The sequence below is a fragment of the Myzus persicae genome, unplaced genomic scaffold (genome assembly GCF_001856785.1).
Source record: "Myzus persicae strain clone G006 unplaced genomic scaffold, MPER_G0061.0, whole genome shotgun sequence".
Taxonomy (NCBI): domain Eukaryota; kingdom Metazoa; phylum Arthropoda; class Insecta; order Hemiptera; family Aphididae; genus Myzus; species Myzus persicae.
The window spans coordinates 419,494-445,352 of record NW_019100902.1 but is presented as its reverse complement, the minus strand read 5'-3'; the positions used below and the strand labels follow the sequence as shown (position 1 = coordinate 445,352).

Genomic DNA, 25,859 nt, shown 5'->3' with positions numbered 1-25,859 from the left:
TAGTCCTATCTATAAAATATACAGATAAGACACAAAATCGTGCGCACGCCTATGAAGTTCGTATGTCGTTATTATAGTATTAATTGTGTCATGTAGAAATATATAAAAATAGTAAATATTAGTTCTAAATCAAACCAATAACCATAGATTAAGTATACTATATTTAATCTATGGACTATGATCAAACAAACTAAACGATAATTGTCGGTATACCGTCAGTCCAGATTCTCTTTTCGGACAGTGGTCTCCTAAATTCTCGTTCTTCAAATCAAAGATCAACCGAACCGCATTGTCGACGGTGTCGCCGGTCACTCTCCACGGCACGTCAAACGGGGTAGCGTTCAGGCTGTAACCAGTTTCTGGGGTCCAGGTGGTTTGGTTTTTCTTCGCCACGATATCGGCTTGTGTCAAGTTCAAAAAAGACGTTCTACACCGGACATGCAATAATATTATGTAATAATTATTAATTATATACAATATTGGAATGAAATTGTATGTGATCGATCACCTATTCCACCCAGATTTCTAGGTATATATAGTTTAGGCACGAATCCAGAGCACAGGTGTGGGCGTGGCAACATTTTGTTGTAACACAAATACAATGCACATTGATCATAAGTACAGTATAATATAATATCATCAATGGTAGTATCCAATAATATAGGCATTTATATGTCTTTTGGGTGGTGGCTAAGACGGGGGGAAGGGCCCCGGGACCGTCCCTGATATAATATAGTCCATTCCGGAAAAGAATGTCCAAATGCGTGCATGTATACTGATTATTAGCCACCTGCAGTTTTCTTTACTCTATGCATTATATGGTAGTACAAAACTATGAACTATATGATCAAATATTTACTACCCTTGCGCCTAAAGCCCTAAAATAACTGTTGGTGCCTCAGTTATCAGTATTCTTCCGGCGAATAGAGTATAGTTGTGCAATGACGATACAGGACGTAAGCGATTTTAATACTTACGATCGGAGATAGTTATCGTCCATTAAATGATGATGAGGAATCATATTTATTGAATAACACAGCCCGTATGACGTTATAATCGGTTGGATATAATCACAAGGCGAGTAGATTTCGTCTTGAATCCAAAATAACATAGGAATCAGATTTTTGCAGCCAGTATTGTGGTACTTGAAAATAAAATAAAACGCGTAAGTATTATTCCGCTTTTCTCATTTAAAAACAACGGGTTTTACACTGTATTAGCAATAGTTATGGATCTTGAAATTTAATACATTTTAATTACCCACAGCTGCACTAATACAGGTATAGAAATGTATTTTAATCTATAATATTATACGTGTTAAAAATGTTATAATGAATAACTGAACAATTACTTTAAAATAGTTAGTTAATTAATCTATTTGCTTGATTTCTGTAATATAGTTAATAACTAAAGTCACGCATTGATGTTACAATATATATGTTACGGGCAAAGTGGAAAATTCGGACAATGTATACTATGTCCAGGCTTTGTATACAGTGACCGGGTATTGTATACAATGTCCGAGGTATATTGGGCAATGTAAGTTGTGAAGTAGGTATTTATACATATTTTTTTTACAGTTTTAAACATTGTATTATTGTACCACTATAAGTAGAATAAATTTAAATACATTTTTAAGCAAATATATAGATAAGTCATCGAAGTTTCTAAAAATTTTTATAAAATTTGATTTACTGCAATAAATTCTATAAATTCTGATATCATAATAGTACCTATGTATTTTTAAATAAATAGAGACAAGTTAAAATCTTGTAAAGAATACGAGTACTTATAATAAAAATAAAAAATTCCTTAAAACGCCCCAAAAAAAGTTAAAAATTCGCTACAAAAATATTTTAAAGAACTCAAGTATTACCAATATAACATATTTTGCACTTATCACAGAGTAGTTTTTTTTTGTTTTCAAAGAAAAAATACTGATAACATCAAAATGCTATATTTAAATAACTACATCTTTACAAAAAAAGGATCTATATTCTATATAATATATTTATACAGAAAACTGAGCAAATAATAAAAATTTAATAAATTTAATTTAAAATTTGTATAACCTTGATCACGTGCTCCCAATTTTTTGATTTAATCATTTTTAATGTCACGTTTTTATAAAGTTCAAACTTATTACACAGCAAATTTATTACATCTTCTGATTCTCTAAAATCAAAAATGTTACACTTGTAATATTAACGGCGATTATTATAATTATTATTACTTATTAAAAGCATCGTCTCCGAGTGTCCTGTTGTCTATATGTTGAAGCTGAATATCACTACAAAATGTAATTGCAGGAAACGGTAGGTCCCATATACCATACTTATTGTTATCCAACGTCAATATCGTTCTACTACTCAACCAATTGCTGTATAATTGATAAATTTGCAAGCCACATAAGGACATCACCAACGACATAACACCAAACCAAAAAACCCTATAGAGAATTTACGACATTTTAAAATATTTACCTCTTGTATACCTTATATAGTGATATAAATTATAAATTTCATAAAAAATACATCCATTTTTATAAAAATAAATGAATAAAAAGCAAATTAAAGGCTACTTTTTACTCAATTTCTATTTGTTTTGAAAAACAAATTTTATCCCAGTCCGATACGATTAGGTGGCTCAATATTAATATCAATATCAACTTATTTGTTTAAATATTTTATTTTTTTGACAAGAGCTTGATTGCATTTTATAAAATCTAGGTATTTATCACACTATATTTCAATAAAAACAGTTATCATTATTTTCTCGGTTTGAATGTGGTTATGACTTAATGGTGCAACTTGACTTATAAGGTTAGCTCATAACGTATTATAATAAAATATATATAATACAAAAAAAATACTGAACAATATTATCACGAGTTGGAATTGACTTTTTTAAAAAAAAGTGATAAGAAAATAATTATTGCAAACCACATGATTGCATTTAAATATATCTATAAATACAAAGACTGATAAACAAATCATAAACGAATAAGACACAATATGTTATATTATATTATGTTACGACTTGCTATATTAACCTGAAACAGTTGGGATTAGAAATATTACTAATAAAATTAAAACTTAAAAGTTTCATAATATATTATATATATTCATAATATTTTGTTTTTACCCAAAGTTATAAATGGTAATGAACATAAATCATGTTTTACGTTTTTTAAATAATTCCTTGTAAGATCAATGTAACATTGATCCACAACAGCTACAGTACAGGAATTTGTGATTCGACATAATAACTTCCTATTCTATTCTATACTTCTATTCTATACTATATTCAAGTATTTTTCAATTTTCAATTCATATCAATCCATACATAATATTTCTATTATTTTAGGTTCTTGAGCTATTCTATGTAGGTTTCAGTGGTGGCTAATATTGTTAGCTTCAAATTCTTTAAAAATGGATGACTGTAAAATTAATTATATGTTGTTAAATTTGATAAATATATATTAAGTGTACAAAGTTTATTGTTAGGTATACGAACAATATTAATCATCTCTGTTCTAAATATTTTTAAAAACCAACTGACATTTTATGCTTCTATAGTAATTATTACTATTATTATCATCACATGCACTATTATAGTCTACAGTAAGCACAGATGGTATTTATAATATTAGACAAATGGTAGGTGAAGGTAGTGGGGTATCTTTCAATTGTTTTTCGATACTCCTTAATTTTTCGACATCGATTTGGTCATTGGATATATTTTATACTCACCTTTCCAATAAAGGTCTTCTGGGTTCGCCCAAATACATTATGCCATGTAAGCTTGTGATCGACGAAAATTCGCGTAAGTAATTACTATTAGGTATCAATAAAGATTTAATTTTCGAACTTTTCGTATTAGACTTACGGTGGTGCCTTTGAATTACGATTTCCCTACGGGTGTTGAACATTTTTTACAAAAAATATTGACACCCTATACAGCTAGAATACAGTCTTATAACTGAGCTTTTCAGTGTTGCTTTCGTATTATTCGGTGTTGAAAATGAAAGTTAATAATTATTACACGTCAATTTACTTACTTAGAATCAATAATGTCACAAACATAATTTCGGTTATTTTATAGCAACATCATTATTGGAAAATAAATCGTTAGCGAACTCGTATTTACATTTCTTTGCATTTGTACCGAGATGGGTACATAATTATTACAACTTTAGTAGTTCAAATAATTGTCACGCTCATTTAATTCATAGAATTTCTTCGAATGTTGAGTGGTCAACGGAAGTATTCGAATGTCAAGTAGGTACCTACTTAGGTACTATTTTCCGTTGGAAGTACCAGCAGGCAGCAACGAAATACTTCTCACATGCCACAATTATTAAATATATAGTGAAGTGTCATTAATGTAAGTATACGATTGTAAATAGTAGTTATATTTGTACCTTTATATAGACGGATAGACTATGAAGTATAAATGGACTGCATTGTGAGGGTGGTAGGAGACGTCTGCTTAGAACTCTATCCAAGTTTAAAAATCAAGCACTTACAATTTTTTTCCATCTTGATTTTAGCGAGATTTGCTAATTAGTAATTAACATTTGGCTTTGAAACCATTCAAAATAATTAAATATAAAATATATTACGACAAGTAAACTAGGTACCTATACAAATTCGATTTAATTGAATAAATAGTTTCAGATTCACTGTTTTTTAAATAATCAATGTAATGTAATAAACTGAGTTCGCTAACATCAAAAATATAAAATAGTATTGAACTCAAATATTTTTCTGATAAAGTATTTTTTTTTTTTGGGGGGGGGGGGATTAGTAAAACCGCGATACCCATTGTTGCCCAAAAAATGTATGGGTAGTCAAAAGTGACACCCGCTATATAAGTAATATAATAATAATATTTACTAAATTATGTTATTTAATGTTTATATTTAAGTAGCTGAATTACTAAATTAGATTCGCCCGTGTGTATTTTTGTTTTTTTCATATTTACAATATATCTCTATAACTTCTTGGAACAATGCTTATCTACATGATGGACAAAAATGATAAGTTGCAGGTATCTAGAAGACCAAGGGCAGCCGTGCCACACAATACAAATATAATCGTTAATTACTCCACTAATACGCAACATCTTTGAAAATCCTTTCTTACAAAAAAAAGTATTTACCACCTTCATAAATACACTGATTAATTGTTAGTCATTTTTAATAGATCTAAAATAAATTGTAAAATAGCTGCGATAACATCGATAATCATATAGTTTCAGGTTTTTTTGGCTGATTAAGAACATTGCTAAACGTCTGCCATAATTGTATCATAGATTTTTACCACGCGTATTAGGGCATGGAGAGGCTCTACAAAATATAATTTCTCTACAGTATTATAATTGGTTTTGACCAATTATATAAAAACTATGTATAGCAAAAAAGCGGGTAAGTGGATGCCGTTCTGCTGTACAGTATAGCTAGGTTACAATAGTAGGTCACTGTAATGGATGGTGTTAAATTTGAATTCAGTTATATAAAATCATTGTATACGAAAAACGCTTCTGAGAAGACGATCTGTCATGTCTATAATATTATTATTTTTTACTTTTGACCCCCCCAAAGTACCAATAAGATTAACTTTCCTACCATAAAAGATGCTGTTGAAGAAAATTGAAGCACTTTTACGGTGCCAAAAAGTGATAACAGTCACAAAAAAAATAAATAAAAAATAAATAAAAAACATACACCATTGTAAAACCAATGCATTCATCGCTCTCTCAGAGTCTAAAATAATGTAAATGGGATAAATTTCCTCTCCCCGTGCATTTGCAGTGATAAATCTTCGGTAAAACTCTAATCGAACTAATATCTTGAGTTGCAATTGTTTATATTGATATACGTAAACCTGTTAAACCACGGAGTACAACAAACAATATTATATTATGTAGTATATGCACTCTCATGAATACGCATATAAATGCTTTGTATTAGTTGCATTTCTGCAGTCAATTAAATCCGATTCCTCTCGAACAGATGACTGCAGAAAAAGAATCAATTAATTTCAAGATCATGTTAATTGTATACGTATGTGCAGAGGAGGTAGGTTTATATGGCCTTTATACAACGGATGCGTAATCATAACTCACAATGCTTTTATTAATTAAATACCTATAGAGATATAACCGTTTGAGATAAAACAACATCCGATTTTACGGGAGTAGGTAGTAAAATGTTTTCATTCTATACACACACACAAACACATGATCTATTACTATTATTATATGTATAATTTTAATATATTATATAAAGTACAATGTCTCGAGCACCCATACCCATACACATACTTACTGTAGATAAACGGACGAGGAGCTTGTGTTGTGCGGTTATATAGGCGAGACCAAAACGGACTTGCAATCATTTAATAATTTTAACGAGTACGGCTGTAGTTGTGCGCTTAGGTCGTAATAAGCTAATCCTTAGAAATGATTGCTAGTACTGCATTTTCCGTCTTTTTTTTATTAGTAATCGTTACTAAAACTAGTTCGATGGATTTAGCTACCGCCAAAAAGGTTTTGGTGAAACCTTTGTATGACGCGCCTCACGTCGACAATCAAAATTCTGTGCCCGTAAGTGAAACAATAAATCCTTATATATTGATATATTCGATAGGAAGACGAACAAAATTAACTATATTTTATCTCGATTTTTTTTTTTCAGAAAATAACTATATCAATATACTACGATAGCTTGTCCTCGGATTCTGTAGATTTGTTCAAAAATCAAATAGGACCAAGCTTGGCGAAATTTCAAAAATATGTTAACTTTGATTTCGTGCCTTTCGGAAATGCCGACGTGAGTGTACTTATAAGTACTTACACTTGATATTATTTTAATTTACAAATTATTTATCACTGAACTTTTCTCAATATTTTATACTGGTGTTATAATTATTATGTTTTGTTTTTATATATTTGCCACTAAATAATGTATATTACTCAAATGTATTTTACAAAACGTATTCATTTTAATATATTATATTATACTAAACGTTACAGAAAAAAATATTCGAAGGAAAATGGTTTTTTAAGTGTCAAAAAGGACTAACGGAATGTATGAAAAATAAATGGCAAGCGTGTAGCATTCATGTACTTCCATCCAAAATGCAATTATTGGCTAATTATTTGGTCTGCTACATGAGTTCTACAGTTGAAACGCATTCAGGATATCAAGTAAGAACTTTCACACTTTTAATATGGCACTCTTTTATAGTAATTTATGTTAAAAATTCATTAAAATAAAAAAATATGACGCTCCGATGACTTACTGTTGGTCAGTGTAGTTTTTGTACATGTACCTATGTATGTGTTATTAGATTTAGTATAGATAGGTATAAACCTATAACTTCATCTGGTGAAAATCGTAGAAACCAGTTACGATCTCAGTGAAATGATTTTCGAATCAAAATTTCACATGTCTCAACCCAAAATATTATAATCTATAGTTAAAATATCAAGAAAATAATCAAGAATTTTGGAATTGAATTAATATTTGAAAAATAATTATATTTCTTAGAATTATATTTATCTATTATTAAATATTATAACTTATAAGTTATAACTATTAAAATATTGAACCCCGTGCAAATTTCCAAATATATGAAACTTTTTAAGTTGCATATTATGCCACTATAAACAATTATAAAAAAAATTAAGTTTTCACAACAAGCACACAATTACATATAAAAAGCAACATGTCTTACAATTTACATTATCAATTGTAGTGAAATCTACCAACAATTTGGTGTTGTAAAAGATGTATCTGATCCGAAACATATTTGACTAATAATTAAAATTACACTTAGGTAGGTATTATTTTAATTCTTCTTTTTAAGATCAATATTATATCACGCCTCTGAAAAATGATGAATCGGGTTCAGCAAAAACCGTGCTTGATGAAATTTATATTTTTCCTGGATTAGCAGTACCTTGTGATTTTTGGAATAATTATTCATTTACAATTCGTACTTAACAGTTGACTTATTAGGTATACAATGACGTTAAAATAAAATATTATTATTGTTTATTGAGCATACTCCACACTCGGACACTTCACAGTTTGACATGACTATAACTGGAAAATCGATAGATAGTAAAATATAGTAAAGATTTTCAATTTTCATGTATAGACGAAATTAATATGTATTCAAACCATTAAATTCAATTAATATTTCGTGGTAGATAACCTGATGCATTTTTATTATATAAAATTATATGTTGGAACAGAAAAGGTCATTCGTAGGCTGTAGAGAAGAAAAATATCAGTTTCAACAACACAAATAACATTTTTACGACTCAATTATTTAAAATTGTGAATTTTTTTTAATTTCGTATTTATTCTAGTGTACGAGAAATATGGGCTTGTACGAGGACTATTACGGCAAGATAAAGAAATGTTTTATGAACAGAGAATTCAGCGATTTATTAATGGTTCAATTCAGCAATCGGACACGGACTGTTTTACCACGATCGGCTCGGATTCCTTCTATTGTTATTAACGGGGTGAGTGAATGACACATATTTAAGAGCTTCGCTGTACTATTACAATAATCGCACGTCAACAGTCAACCGATTAAAAAATATTATGGATCATCGACCGTGCAACCTTCTCCGTAAACCGTATTATAACTGTTTTCCATTTCAGGTGTACAACGAAATTGAACAAGACGAGGCAAAAAATAATTTGGGGAACGTTATATGCAAATATATACACCCTAAGCTTGTTGGATTGTGCTAACTAATTGAAGAAAAACAACTTTAAACAATTAATATCCGTCCAGTATAAAAAAAAGTATTAATATGATGCTAAAAATAGTGTTATTATTAACTTTTTTGTTTTTTAACTTATAGTTAATGTTTAAATTTAATACCATTGATAGTGAGTACTAGTATTTATTATCAATGTTGATACTTACATTGTATTACTACTTTGTGAAATGTATATTATAATTTGGTGTATCATCATTTCAAAATAAAATTTTTATGTTATAATATTATTTTATGTGCATTTACAATAAAATAAGATTATAACAACTATGTATATTATATCATATTATATTATGTTAAAATGACCTTGTCCTTATCTTGAAAATACATTTTGAGTTCCGTAACTTTTTATATTACTATAACGTTTCTTCGCGATAACAATATTATTTACTCATAAAATATTGTTTAATTATCAACATTTTAACTGAAATCTCTATATTTTTTTTATTATTCATAAACAGTGAAGTAATCATAAGGTTTTTTAAATACAACTTCAAGAATAAGTATATTTTTAAAAATGTTTAGGTGCCTATTTAGATTATATACAATTTCGTTCTAACGTTTCAGTTCCGGAATAGATCCACATTTTTCAGAATCTATATAAAACAATATATTAAAGAATAGTTAATATTTTACACTTCCTTTTATTTTCGAATGATCTAAGAAGGGTTTATAAATTCAAAATTATTTATTAAATAATATACTTATGAGTTATGAGTTGTAACTGTATGCAATTATAATCGGAATAATCATAATAGATCACTAATTAACTTATACCCAACTAATAAGAATGGTACGATTATACATATTTGTTTAGTTTAACATTCTGTTGGGTAGACGGTTGGAATGGAAAGTAAACAGATAAGTGATAATTAAATAATAAATGACTGGTTAGTACTCGAATGCATATTGCCTACCAAACTAATTAAAACAATTATAAATCAGTATTAATATAGTTAAATAAAAGAGAAGAATTAAAACTAACATGTTAATTGTTGAATTTATACATTGTAAATCAATAAGCCCCAGTTTCAATGAAATATTTTGTGAAATTTCAAAGAATAACGATGTTTTTGTGACTGTGATTTTGAGTGTATAACAATATACAGGGATCCAGTGAGATGTAATAAATACGTATTTTATCATTAATACTTTGTTATTTATTATCATTCAAAAGCCTAAAATGCATAAAAAATAATATTCACAAAGTTTATATACATATATAGTAAATATCATTTAAATTATAAGTATACTATTAACTATTAAGTATGGCAAGTATTTTACATCCCGTGGGGTACCTACGATGAACATAGACGTAACCTTGAACTCACTTCACAACGGCGGTGGATTATTAAGAATAACTTCCGATCACGTTAGCGCTTGGCACTGTTATTCATAAAACAATAAATACTCATATAATTGACTAAAAGTTGCATTCGGTACACAGACAACAGAGAAATCTGAGGCATGAGGGCTGAGAGAGAAAGACATTGAGACTAGAGTGTCAAAGCGGACACATTGGTATTTGGTACCTAATATTATAAATCTTATTTAAGTTCTTATGAGTTATGGTTTATGTGTGAAGTTTGTAAATATGTGAATTGTTGCAAATTACATAAGTAGGTACATCTACCTACTCAGTATTAAATAATTGTTTTTGTTATTAATCTTGTGTCAAATAAGATAAAAATAAATCAGAAATCAATAATAATAATTGTACAATATACGAGTAGTGCTTTAACAGCTAGATGATTCATTTAAAAACTAATTTTTTTAGAAAAGTAAATAGTAATTAAAGTTTAAAAATGTGTGTTTTAAATCCAAGGAAAAATAATATTATCTTTTTGACACTTCAAGGATATAAATCACTCGGAATTTGTAATAATTTGTAATTTGTTTTGAATAGCTGCAGATGAAATTCAGAATACCTTTTGTATCTACAAAATGATGAAAAAAATTCGAGGGTTTTGAAAAATGTGTGAATGATAATCTATATATATAAGAATCTAACTTGATTTTGGAGACGAAGGAAACCGGGTTTGAACCCTCATTATAATAATAATAATAATAACTAACTAATTACCAATTATTTTCATAATATATTCACCGATAACGATGTCTGTTTCTTTTTTGTTCTTTTTATTTTTTTTATTTTATAATCGTTGTATTATTTGTATAGCCAAAAAATAGTCTTATGTTTTTAAATTAAATTATAAAAAAATAATTTCTTCCGGAGGAAGGTCGGGCAGCTAATAAATAATATATTAATATTATAATGTGTATATAGGTACATATATAACGATAAAATATATAATGCTGGTGGAATTTAATTTTTCTCTAAACAATACTGTATAATATAGTCTATGCGTATATGAAATCGATATTATAAAATATCAAAATTCAAAAATGCTATTAAAAAAAATAATAATAATAAAAAATAAAAATAGCTACTTGGCTAGAAAATAATTAAATAATCATTTGTGTAATACACTAATACTGTGCTGGCTATAAGTATTATTATTATTATTATAATTATAAACTGATGAATATATTGTTTTGTTGACAACGGTTGTATACCAACGCTTGGTAAAAATGTTCAATCGAATAGAATTAGTCAATCGTGATAATATTTTTACAGTGAATTGTTTTTAATAACTTTTTAATTTTTTTAAGTTTAAATTTTGTATAGTGCTTAAAGTTATAATGTTGTCAGTAAATTTCATTTTTTTTCTTCTCAACTTAAAACAGCCAATACAGTACTATACCTATGTGGACGTGATGTTCGGTCAAACATTAATAAGAAGTGGCTGCAGGTCGTATATGCTATACCTAGTTGTCGTTAGGCCTGTTTTACTCGCTTTAAAACTATACTTAACATGGTTAAAATTAGTTATAATAATAGGTGGATTAAGGATAGGTACAATAAAGGGCATCTTATACTCATTTAATTGAATAATTTATTAGTCAACCACATAATGTGAATACTAAATTGTATTGTATAATAATACAGTAATGACTAATGAAACCAGGTAACTGGTGGAAGGTCCAAGGGCTCATTATATTATGTTTAAAATTTGTACGAGACTAAATTCCTTTCAAAAACAAATCCTAAGACCACCTATGGTTAAAATAAATATAACTCATTGGCGTTACTGATAGGTGCGTCAAAAAGCGTGCATTTTTTCAAAACCACTGTATCTTTAAGTAGACTAGTAGTCTATATGTTTCTATTTTTATTATAGGTATACATCACAAACTTAATTTTTAAATATTTAATTAAATCTTCTTGATGGTTAACAGGTAGTTTTTGGTTTACCGTAAGCAGCCTTCAAAACCTCCGGTGCACAGTGCACACAGTAACGCCTATGATTACTTAAGTGCAAATAAAGTGTCAATTTAATTACTTTTAGTTTGGTATTAGCCATTAGAATTATTGAATTGGTTGATACATTTTTTAATTACTGTTCAATTGTTTAGCAATATCCATGTTAGCATTAAATAATCCATTTTTCATTAGTCAAATATTTAATGTTATAAAAGTGGGTAGTTCTTCAATATTGACATGTGTAACTTATTAAATAGTTTATTTAATTACTGTGAAAAGAAACTCCAGTAGCAAAATTATAGCGAATATTGGCTGAAAAATTCAACAGTATTAATTACATTGTTTTAAATAACCAATTACCACCTTGTGTGCGTTTAATAATTCAAATAATTAAGGTCTTTTGGTATTATCCATTAGGTAATCAATTTAACATAATTAACATCAATTTAAATTTAAATCCACAAATTCACCATTATCGCAAAAGCTGAAACTGTGCAATCATTGAAATCCATAATGTGCAATCCGATGATGTAAAATCACATACACAATCTGTTATCAATAGGTACCTATTGACATTGATTACAAATACTTGTACCTATAGTATGTATAATCAATGGTATTATATATTGGCATTTAGATAAAAAAAAAAAAATAATGGAAAGACTATAATTGATCATGAGCAGTAAATTACTCCTTGGTGAAATTGTGAATTTTTTGACGCTTTATTTGCAAGTGTGGATTAGGCCTTAACGGGGACACCACAATAAAAAAAATGCGCCGTGTGTGATACCTCATGCTTATAAACGACATTCAGCATTTGCAATGTTATCAACTTATTTGCTAAGGTGGTGAGGAAACTTGCACACAACTATTTGTTTAATTAACTAATTATCATATATATATATATGTACAGTAGAAATCGTTTATAAATTACAATGACGTTTCGTAAAAGGACCGGGGAAAATATAAGTTAAAATAGCCGATAGTCATAACTACAGATAAAATTTAACATATAAAACTTACCTATGCTTTTCGGGTCCTTTACTTTAAGGTCATAAAATCCGATGTCACTTCAACCGGTGTCATTATAGATGATTTCTACTGTATATCAATTTACGTTAAAGTTTATGATAGTATATTAATGTCATGTCTACTACGCACTCTTAAATCGTTAAGCTATACCTAGCTACTGCTCTATAGGTTTTAAAAAATATATAATTTAAGAACTATTATTATGTAGGTATTAACCACTATAATATTCCAAGTTCGATTACTTTTAGATTTAGAAACTGTATTGAGGTTACATCATATTATTATTTTTAATAATGAAGTAGGTAATAAAATCGAAATTTCACTTAGGTTTCTGGTTTATTCTTCTTTATTTACTGCGAGGATAGTACTAGAAGTTAAAACCTTCCCCGTCATTACCGTCACTCGTCACCATCAACACTAAACGAATGTATATCTAGCTATAAAGTTATAAGTTATAACTATAGGCAATAACTACTCATTCAAAATAAATTCTCGGAAAAATATTCTGCTCCATGTACAATTAATAATTACGCTGTCATTTGTAAAAAAGAGGAAAACTTAAATGCTAAAAATATTTTAAAATATCATTTTTTTTCGAAATTTTGTTTTTAATGACTTTAAAATTTAAATATGAGAAAAAAATGTACTGAAAACTTTAAATAATAACGGAAAAATAATTGTAATTATAATTTTAATATTTTTAAGAAAACAAGTGAGTACCTTTCAAATAATTATCACTTTGTATATTATAATAATATTATACACGTATCGGCCACATGCGTTTTCATATGATATACCTATATACAGTAACAAAAAATAAAAAGCGCTTTTTCCGTGAAGCTTACATCACTATGGTTAGATAATAATATGTATAAACTATAAATTAATATAGTTGTATAGCATATTATGTTTTGCAACTATTGCGGGCCTTGCGAGAGTGTTGTAAATTAGTGGTGATTTCACGAGATCGCTGCGGAGATAATAATATAGATAATAATATTATAATGATTAATAATTGAATGAAACAATTGTTTGCTAAAAAAAGACTTGACCTCATCAATACGATATACCTATGTATTATATAGAAATTTGTACAGGTCCGACTCAAGAGGTAAGTGACACAGACCCTAGGGTGATATTTTTCAGGGGTGTCATTTCAAAATATTTGATGTAGTATCTAAACGTCGATAAAGGGCTTAAGTCTTAAAACTTAAGTTCTCTTAGTTTTCTTAGGTGCGTTTAGACTCTGGCTGAACAATAATTTTTATGATAAGTGAATAGTGATGATAATACAATGTGTGATAAAACATTTCCATTGTCCAGATTAATGATGTTTGTTGATTGATCAATGGCTATAGTATTTTTAATATCTGGTATCCATAGTGTAGTTTGGAATTTTGAATAATATAATGTGTGGATTCCATGTCAGTTTTCTCTCTAAAATTACACAGAGATATTTGATGTTAGGTGACCAAGGATGAAGGAATATGGGGAGTCTTAAATTACCCGGAGTTTTGCGGTGACGGTTGATGAAGAGGACCGCTGTGATTTTTTGAGGGCTTAAAATTATTTTTCATTTTTCTAGCCATTTTTAAATTTTATTCAGGTGAGCTTGAATACTTTGGGTTGTTGCCTCAACGTATATTATTTATTTTATTATATTATTCTATTCGTTGTAGGAAAATCCGAAACACATAAGTTCGGACTAGGACATCCGACGACATTCGATTTTCTTCCACGAATGGCTTCGTTAAAATCAGAATAATAAATTATTAATATTGGTGTTGGAAGATTATGAATAGTCGTTTTATATTTTTGTTTCATAAAATATAATAACAACAATATAATATACTCAAAAATTGTGATCTTATAATAAAATAAAAACATAATACGGGGTTGCATGAACCATGAACGTTTATTAAACGTTCAACGAACTGTTGGAGCCTTCAACGAATGATCACAATAAAATTGTATTCATTAGTTAAACAATAATCTTTAAACGTTCAATAGTTTTATTGGGCTAATAAAATATAGGTGACCAGTTCATTAAACTAGTGGGCCGATTTCGGCTCTTTAAATTGTGAAACGTTAAGTTCTGATTTTGACTATTTCTAATGATGAATTTCTTCTGGATATCTTGTAACATTTACCTAGGCCAAAGTTATTCAGTTTATTATAGTGCGTATACGATTTACTGCTGCAGAGATAACAATAATGATCGACATGAGACTTATATTATATAGTAGGTAGGCAGTTAGTAATAAATATAACTGTATAATTAACAATAGGAAAGGATTTGTGATTTTATTTGGAAGTCAAAAGTTTTAATAAATATTGCATTTATGTTTATCACAATTTTGAGAACAGAAAATTATAAAATTATTCGGCAAAAACTAAATGGTTTATATCAATACTAGATTATTAACTTTAATATTGTAGACTATTTGACGCACAAGTGTTTATGAGGCCAACATTGGGCATACAACTATATTCTTTTTTACCACTTAATTTATCAGTAAACCACAAATTAACAACTATAAATGGTTCTATTTTGTATAACACACAAAAAACCGTACTATAAACAATATATAAATGATAATATTATACACATGTATACTTTATTTTATAGGTAGGTATAATTAATATTATGATTAGATCTCTAAATTTAAAAAAATTGATTATAATTTTTGATCACGTTAAAGTACGTTGTTATTTTAATCGACGAGTTAATTTATAACGAAAATTCTGATTTGAGCTCATTACTTAACTTATTAAAATATAGTTTTTCAGCATAGTTTGCACACGTGTTTCAATTATACAAATTTAAATATATAGCTCAATAGTTAGTAAGATTATAAAACCTATACCTAATAGTTAATACTAATACTATCAACAATATAATAATTGTTATAACAAAAATAACATAAATATTTATCACTGAATGGCTCCTTTCATTAAAACTGTATACATTTTTATTCTTGGAATATATTTTTAATGTGTCAATGATACAGATTGAACATCACTTTTAAAAATTAAAAATATTTATATTTATATTGCTCATAAAATATTTTAATACTTAGGTACCATCTAATAATGATTTTCTATAGAAGCATCGTTTTGTAAATTATTTCTTATGTACCTATATAATATTTTTGTAATTTTCGGTACCAGGACTCAAAATATAATCACGAGAATTTATACTACCCAATACATATAGCGGCAGGCTGTAATTTTTGTACATGGATAATTATTATATTACCTATGTATGAATACCGGAATATCTGTATAAAATATATTATAAAGCTAATTGACTACTTTTTTAAAACTGCAGTTGTCCAAATTGAATCTTTAATTAAAGCATCTAAGTCATAATAAGGGTTGTTCACAAATAATCTGCATAAATTATATACAACTAACGTATTTGTTACAGTAAAATAATCAATAAACTACAAAATGCCACATAGTCCATACTTGCGTATTTTTTTTTACTAGAATTAAGGCTTCACCTCCTAAGGTCATTAGCCTGGTACTGTGTGGGGGAAACGGTTGGTTGGCATACTTCTGTGTGTGTGGCCCAATATTTTGTTGCTAAAAATCCCGATGGTCAACCATGCGAGAACTAGCAACGTAGGCTGGTAAGTGCGCTCAGAGAGTTTCCGCAGATTCAGCGTATGACCACGCCACCCTTATGTATTGTCACTATTGTATAAATATATATATTACAGTGTAGAAGGTTAATACATATATATATTCATTATTCACATAAATACCTATAGATATTTGATTATACACGTGTAAAACGTGATATAATATGTACTATATATAATGTATAACTAGATGGTAACTTTATACAGGATGAGCACCAGCACACATGTAGGTACCAATATTTGAATACTCGAAGTCTCGAACTGTTTTTGAAATTTACTGTTTTTTTTTTCCAAAAACATATAAATAACTGGCAATCATTCTTACTTTCAATATTCTACCTGTCCTCATTTTCACCTTTAACCTTTATGATAGGTAAGTATATATTATGTTTGTCGAGATAACCACTATACAATCGATTTTTGCATTAAAATGGCGATGGCAACATCGCATGTTTTTAACTTCACCTCATAATATCATATCGTTTTCGATTGGGTGATAAAATAATTTTAAATTGAGACTAAAAAGTGAGACGAGCCACTCAAAAAGTAAAATGGAGATGAGAAAAACCTCTGGGAATTTACATTGTGCCGTATGTTTAGGCATCGCTCGTCTATAAACTTAGATCACAAGCAAAAACGTTTGGTGATGAATCTGAAACGTTTTTTTTTCAAATTCGTTCTTGTTAATATCTTAATATAGTCCATGTAATGAATCACTATATACGAGTAGTAAGTATGTATTTTCTGTGGTTTCTGCACCGACCGATGACTGTGCGGTTAGACGGTACGAGGGTGAAGGAAACGGCAACACTTCAGATATTCACAGTACCTAGGCGTTAAATTTTCTGAAAAAAAGAAAATTACGAAATACACAGGAGCCGTGGTTAAAACAATCGCTCTGTATATCTACCAGATTATATACAGGGTTATTCAAAATGAATCATTATCCGATGCAGCTGACTTCCTAACTCAACTGATCTCAAACGATGCTTATACTTATCTTGTTTTTGAGGATATTATTAAGATACCGGGTACACGTACCATCATATCATCAACCACAGAGAACCTAAGCAGAGTCAATTACAATACGTGGATGTGTCTGCATGGAATAAACTTGTGTGCCGACTACTAGATGCGTTGTTCACTTGTTCATATATAGGCGTACACCTACGCCATTATATAAATTTTAAATATAAAAATGTCTTCAATATTCTTTTATTCATATTTAATCATTTAATTTTGTATAGTTACTTTAAACCTGAAATTTAATAATGTATTGAAGCGTTTGTAATCGTACGAATCGCATCTCGAATAACTCTGTATATTATATATGACGTGCATTTACAGCACACCACCGCCACAGTCCATCGACACATCATCGTGGTGTACAGTGTACACTCACTTATATTGGAGCAGCAACGGCCGAGTTCAATGACAGCAGCATGCATATTATAATACTATAACGTAATTAAATATTCGTATATTTATTATATATACACACACACACACACACACACATCGCACACAGCACCGGAAGTAAATTTAACTTGAAACGATAAACCACTGCTGCACGGGGCCAATAATGTGTTTTAAGATTATGTTGTTAAATTGAGATAAAAACAAAATACATATAATAGAAATCACGGTCTGCTGCAGATTATACATACATACGTATATATTATATTGCTATAAAATGTACCGAGATCACCGGGTGGGCGTGCGTGCGTGTGCGTTACAATAGTGCCGGGACGATAAAATGGTTGCATCTCGTCCTGGTCGTCGTCGTCGTCGTCTATTTCCAGTTTGTACACATGTGTTCAACATTTGTCCGACGTATATTATATACACGATTTGATCCTTAACGCCAGCTGATCGCGAGTCTTATATTAAGTCTTCGCCTCCGCCGCCGCCGCCGTCGTCGTTGTCGTCGTCGTCGTCGCCCAAGACTCCAGGAGAGCCTCCTCAGACACGAAACATCGAGAGTATAATTTAACAGCGGACGACCATGGACTACTCTACGCCGATGATCCTGCCACTATTACTGATCACCATCACGAGTAAGTACATGTCATATTCATATATACACAAACTCGCACACGCACGCCATACTTAATCGGTAATATGTATATTGTATATGGGCGGAACTATACATAGGTTGAGGCTTGGGGTGGCTATAAGCCCCCCCCCCACCAATATTTGCATAGCCCTGACAAATATAACTGGACAACGAGTCCCGAAAAGTTGATTTAAAACGATAGTATGCTGCACGATTGTTTTCTCAAATTTGGCTATTATCTATTTATAATAATCTCGAAAGATAAAATATGCTGTAGATTTGTAGGTAAATGTAATAAAGAATGACAAAATATTGGAAATACAATTTAAATTTGCCGATTAAGTTAATAAATATTATGGATAGAGCTATTGCCTATTATATATGCTACTTACAAATATAGAAACCTAGTAAATAGGTGTAGGGGAAATGTTCACTCGGATTAATAAAGAAAAATATGAGGGCTATATAATGTACAGCCCTACCCAAAAATAATTTGCACCTAGTTGCTCCTGTGATTGGGCACCTTATTCAAGTCGTCGAGAGACCCATCTTTGTTGTGGTATACAGATTATTACTATTATTTAGGTAATTGTTTTTATTTGTATTTTAATGATTGCTCGATTAAAGTAATCAGTATATGTTTGTTAACCCTTATAAAACTATACTCAGTATATCTATTAGCCGGCATTTAGTATTTAAAATCACTACCTACCTCTTGTACAATAATAATTGTAATAAATTATATGTGAGTGACGTAGTCGACAAACCTATTATTGTGATACTGCGATGTCCTGGACTTAACTTTACCTTGTTTACTGAAAATTGTAATATTGTTGAGCTGATAGTATCGGCCCACTGTTGAATAGTATATTAATTATATTATATTATTACCGTCATGCACTCATGCATAATGAATATATAGGTACCTAATAAATATAGTTATATATGAATCGAAAGTTGTAGGAATTGCATATTTTTCTATATGACCTATATTTATAGAAGACCGAGGAAAACGAAAATTTAAAATGCATATTGTTGTTTTTTTGGATATTTTTTTTTTTAGAAATAAAAAGCTAAGGTGTCTTTCTCAATTTTCGGATATTTTCATGTCCGTCTATTTAATATCTTAAACAATTTCTCAAACTTTCTAAGTGATTACGTTTATTTTTTATTTATATACTTGTTTGTTTTATACTCTTTTATTTAACACTGGTAATTTCTTTATTTTTAAAGATCTACGTAGTAAAAAGCCAATTTTCACTTATTAATTATTATGACTTATACATTTTCTAGTCTGTAACAAAACTTTTCGATAACGCAGTGCTTTTCTATGCAACGTCATAAATATCATTTTTTCTGTTCTAACCTAACTAGTTTTGAGTCTTTCACTATGTTTCATTATTAACATAGGTACCTAGCTATTTTCAATAAAAAAATGTTCATTATTGTATTCTATTAATATATTGTAATTTGTAGTGCAGTTGATTTTTTAACAAACGTAAGTTTTTTTATAACATTTTGATTTTTCTAAATTGATTAAACGTTTAATGATTTAATATACCTATTTATTATTATTCACTGAATGTTGTTTAAAACATAATCACCTAGTTTGTGTGTTTGTTACTTGAAAGTTGAAAGAACTTCATATTAATTAGGTATTATTTTTTACTATTGTATTACATTGTAGTTGTTATTTATATTTGTTTAAGTATAATAAATTATTAAAATATCAATTTTGAAATAATTTGTACCTATAACCTATTATATTTTGTGCGACCTGACATTATATACCTAGTAGGTAGGTACCTATACTATTTTAGTATATGTTATGACGTGCTTGCACGTAAATACGCACATAATAAATATCCAAATGATATATTTTATAACTCTTACATTTCATTGATATTGGAGTAAATAAGTATATTAATAGAAATAATATTGAAATGAACAATTTTCGTAATCTGCATTCGAATATATAATATATACTCGTAAAGGAATACATTTTAATTAATAATATTGGTCCGTTAGTAGGTATTTTCTATAGTAAACACAATATTTAATTATTACTTAAAATTTGATTAGATAGCTAGATAGGTAGAGGTACCTACATAGTTTGTGATGTTCTACTTCTAAGTGATGATATTATGGTTCTGTTATGTTTGTTAAATATATTAAATATATTTCACGCCGTTATTTCGTGCACTGTAACATTATAAACAAACGTCATAATATTATTGTATAGTATTATACTGAAATAATTAAATTTTATTGCTCTGACTCGAGAGAGAAAGATCGGCTAGGTAAAAAAAATAATATACATCATAGAATGTTATGAAATTATTTAAATGAAAACACATCACGCGAGTCTTAAGCGTTCTAAAGAATATTAATGCTCATAAATTCTATCTAACCTGACCTGGCTTCCACGCAGCCACACACTCACACATTGGTTAGTCTCAATATCTGAGGAAACTATCAACGAATTATGGGTGCCTATAATAAATACTTATATCGTTTTTCATTTATCGATTTATTCTTTGTGTATTAAGTCAAATCGATATTAAAACGATTCTCTGCAGGTGAATTTTGGTAGTAGGAAAAAAATGCCAGTTCCGGATTTACCGGAGATGTGGCCGTGACAAGGGGAAGGGAGAGGGGTTCTACATATAGTCATGTGTGTGTATATGGCAATATAATAAAGTGAGCAATTTTTTTTTTCATAGCGTGTATAGAGGGCACCAAATGTTTACTGCACACGCAACATGTGGAAGGGTACAGCGCGACCATCACTTCCCTCGAAGTACCTACCCCAAGCCCCGGGAGACTTAAATCTGACACTGCCTGTAACATTGGTTAAATATTACGCCAATTAACGGCATATATACATAACATTAAATAATTAGAAATTCGCAAACTGTCTTCACATCGTCACGCATCGCATGCGCAGTACAGTCGTCGATCTGATTTACGACAAAGTCGTGGCAACTACGATGTGGGAGAAATAAAACACCCAAAACAGCTGCTCGGGGATAAATAATAATAATAATAATAATAATAATAATATAACATTATGTAGATGACACGTGTAGAATGTCTGCAGCTATGGTGTATTCGTTCAAATATGGTTTTCAGAAACATTATGGAACATGTACATATGCATCTGCTATTTTTCTGTCCCGTCCCGCGTGGGGTTGACGGCACCCTCTTATTCTTGACATTTTAGTAAATACCTTCTGCGGCGATCAACACCTTGAAATCTTCACTCCACTTTAGTAAATATACATAGACATCATACACCTAACCAGTAACTTAACCGTTAACCACAGACACAAGGCACTATCTACGGGAAATGTATTTGAGTTCCTAATTAATATGTATATGATTTTTAAATATTTCATTGAAACTTCTCAATTAGGTACCTACCTACTTTTTTGATTATTTACAGGAAGTCAGGAAATATTGTGCACAATTAGCTATTATATGTAATAATATATTATTATAATATTATTATATTAAATATTATTCACAATTGATTGATCACTGCAGATGATCACTGTATAGTATAACAACATTTAATACAGATCTGTAAAATAATATATATAAGTACTTCTTCATACGCTGAGTGTATATAGGGGAGACCGGGGCTATAGTTGTATACAACTAGTAAAGGCAAGTTGACGAAGTAGGTTTTTTAAATGTAGTAAAGTTACAAGTTATTTAGTAAGTAACTGTTAGTTGTTACCACACCCTACAAAATGGCACTTTATAATTGCGTCGCTGAGTCATATGCAGGTAGGTAGATAATTTATACAAAATGTTTTTGATTTCAGTCATACCCGTGTTCGAAGGTTGCGATCAGAGTAGACAGGGTTGTCGAATACAGGAAGGCCAATGTCTCTGCGGCAAGGGCTGTTATTCCGAGTACAGATACAGCAACTACGAGGAATGCTATAAAGCGCTAAAAGGTTGTATAAATTTTAATATTCGAGCATCGCAACATTATAATATGATAAATTGATAAATAACAATACACCTATGCCGGGTGATCCAGAAGACGCTCTTTGTTTAAAAAAACTATACTAACGTATGTTAAATATTTGCAGATATTTTTTTTTTACATAATTTTCTCTTACCAAATCAAAGTCAATAGTCTAATCGGTTTATCCGTCTCATAACGACATTTTCTCATATTTATACAGGTCGCCGATTCGATTTCTGTGCACAAGGTCCGTGTAATCATAACGGAGTGTGCGTTCAAACTTCGCAAGAACCAGGATATAAATGTAGATGCGCGGGGACTGGATATTACGGCACAAGATGCGAAATAAGTAATAATTATTATATTGATGATGTGGTATCATCATATACTCGTTTATACAAATGATTACAATAATGTATAAATATGTCATGTAGGTACTTATCTATCATTGCTTTTAAATAGAGCTGGGAGGGCAACTCAAATTACTAAATGGCCAACTTTTAGTACATTTTAATTGGTGTTAAATAGATTATAGAGTATAGATCATAAACTTTGAAATTGTGTGATGTAATTTGAAAATGTAGCTCGGGTCAGATAAAAAAGGCTCGCTGGCCGCCAGTTGCCCACCACTGATACCTATAAGGATTGAAATAATATGGCATTATGCATTTTGTCAAAATATGACTTTATAAAATGATCAAACTTTTTTGAAAATAACTTCAAATGTGAAATGTAAAAACAACGATAAAATATAACATAGAAAAGTGAAAAACAAATTTATTTTATTTTAAATCAGCACTTGATTTTTCAACTTCAAAATATTTAAAAAAACAAAACAATTGCAAATTTGAATAATTTATTATTTGGTGCACATAAGTATATTATATAGCTACATGCTAAATATGGCTTCAGAAGAACATTGAAAATAAGTATTAATTTTGATATGTATGGGAGGGTTGGAGACATGTGCTTACAGCCCCTCGCCTAATAGTTTACGTAACGCCTAAATAAAATGTATGCAAAAACGTACTAATCACATACTAAATATTTGCCAAAAAACCTTTTTAATTCCAATATGAGGGGACTTGAGAGACTATTGGCGCCTCTGCAGCATCCTACAAGTGAAACAATAATAACACTTATATATTTGAATATTTGTTTATTGAGCTTGAATATGTTAATAGTAATAATTATTTATATTATAAACATGCAAATTTGTATTATGATTTCAGAATGTTACGGTCAGAATACGACTACAAAGCAGGAAGTCCCATTTGAATGTATCGTTATCTAACTGCAATGGATTTATTTTTATTTTTAAATTTTATAAACAATCTTATATCATATCATTCACGTTTTCAAGTTATTAATCAAACAATTTTCAATGAGAAAAGTGATAGGTAGTAATAAGCTACCTACTCAGACAGTCATACCTATTGGCTATTACCATTGACTATTGAGTATAATATTATATTGTATTAGAATGATATTATATACGCAATGAGAATAAATTACCTACGATTGCGTCCTAGGTACTTCATAATCGAGGTTTACTTTAGGTAATTATTTTACATTATTTATATCAAGAGATGGCCCGATGGGGGGGGGGGGATTCCCGATTCAAGATACCTATACTAGCTGTACTTACAAAAAAGTAGGTATCGCGTGGGTATTGATACTTCATTAAAAATAATTCTAAAATCCATTAATTTTGATGATGACTATTTTCCATAAATGTATTTTTAAAGAGTACAGGTACAAATGATGGTCATACAGGTGTGTTATTTAAGTCAGAACAAAATGAAAATCAGTTCTTTGTCGGAATTTAATGGTTATACAATTATGACGATCTATAGTCCCTACAACATGTTAGTGATAACTGATAACTGATAACGTTGATGACTTGTGGTCAATAAAATATAAAGATAACTTAAAACTAAAAAGTAAAAGTAAAAACACAATAGGTAATAATTTAATGATGGTTGAAAACAACACTTTCTAAGTCAAATTATTAAGCAATAATTAAAAAATAATTTTATAATTTAAAATATAAGTTAGTTTCTAAAATTTCCCAAGTTTCTAACTTACCTAGTTAAAAGTTGGTCGGTTATAATAATAACTCAATTAGGTATTGAAATTAGAATATAAGTTATAATAGTTATAAGTTAATTTGTACAGTTTAAATGATTACATCTTTACTCTATAGTCATGGTTTGTTAAATATCCATCGGTAAAAGGACGATTCGCCCCCGTCAAAAAAACAAGTACACGGACGTTTCGTCTCCGTCTATTATTAAGATAGGACATTTGGCCCCCGGCAGTTATATAGATTTATTTATATCTACCTATAGGACGTTTGGCCTCTGGAATTTTAAATCACTAGGTAAATTTAAATCATTTTTTTTTTTAACTTAAAATTTAAATTATTTTTAAAACGCAAACAACAATTATAATGATAATGATAATAATAATAATTTGGGTATAATTTTATTAAGTAAACATAAATTATAAATATGATATGATTACATATTCCTGTCACATACCGTTCCAAAAAATAATGCCTCATTCCTAACCTAACCTAACCGGGGGGCAAACGTCCTATGGGTAGATATAAAAAAATCTACATAACTGCCGGGGGCCAAATGTCCTATCTTAATAATAGACGGAGACGAAACGTCCGTGGACTTGTTTTTTTGACGGGGACGAATTGGCGGGGGCGAATTGTCCGCGATTCATATCCATCACCTAACACAAAATACTTTAAGTATAACAAATAAATACCTATTAATTATTATCCAGTCGACAATGTTCAGTTTTTACTCAAAAAGTAACTTTCCAATTAGTTAGTGCCCTCTGCCAAGCTTTGAAAATTGGGAATTTGTGTAGGTAGGTAGGTTCTGTAAAAATGTGGTAGAACACAATAATAATTTATCATAGGTACACTATGATTCGGTGCTGAATGTCCACCACAAACTAACAATGCTCATTTTCTTGTACCTAAAGTTACATAAAGAT

General features: G+C 29.5%; 3 protein-coding genes across 3 annotated transcripts; 2 read left to right on the top strand and 1 right to left on the bottom strand.

The window, feature by feature from the left end:
• Positions 1-168: 168 nt before the first annotated feature.
• Positions 169-3,790, bottom strand: LOC111026696. The gene is made up of 5 exons (XM_022304824.1): positions 3,753-3,790; positions 2,234-2,449; positions 2,073-2,175; positions 978-1,144; positions 169-427 (listed from the first exon to the last, which is right to left on the bottom strand). The coding sequence occupies exons 1-5, from the start codon at positions 3,788-3,790 to the stop codon at positions 169-171; spliced, it is 783 nt and encodes a 260-aa protein (XP_022160516.1).
• Positions 3,791-6,257: 2,467 nt separating this feature from the next.
• LOC111026700 (GILT-like protein 1) lies at positions 6,258-8,814 on the top strand. Its single transcript, XM_022304830.1, has 5 exons — positions 6,258-6,609; positions 6,701-6,835; positions 7,039-7,212; positions 8,383-8,541; positions 8,684-8,814. Exons 1-5 carry the CDS (start codon positions 6,466-6,468, stop codon positions 8,774-8,776), a joined length of 705 nt encoding a protein of 234 aa, XP_022160522.1. The 5' UTR covers positions 6,258-6,465; the 3' UTR covers positions 8,777-8,814.
• A 9,669-nt stretch (positions 8,815-18,483) lies between these two features.
• On the top strand, positions 18,484-24,193 carry LOC111026699 (protein crumbs-like). The gene is made up of 4 exons (XM_022304829.1): positions 18,484-18,866; positions 22,696-22,830; positions 23,065-23,193; positions 24,077-24,193. Exons 1-4 carry the CDS (start codon positions 18,815-18,817, stop codon positions 24,136-24,138), a joined length of 378 nt encoding a protein of 125 aa, XP_022160521.1. The 5' UTR covers positions 18,484-18,814; the 3' UTR covers positions 24,139-24,193.
• Positions 24,194-25,859: the final 1,666 nt, after the last annotated feature.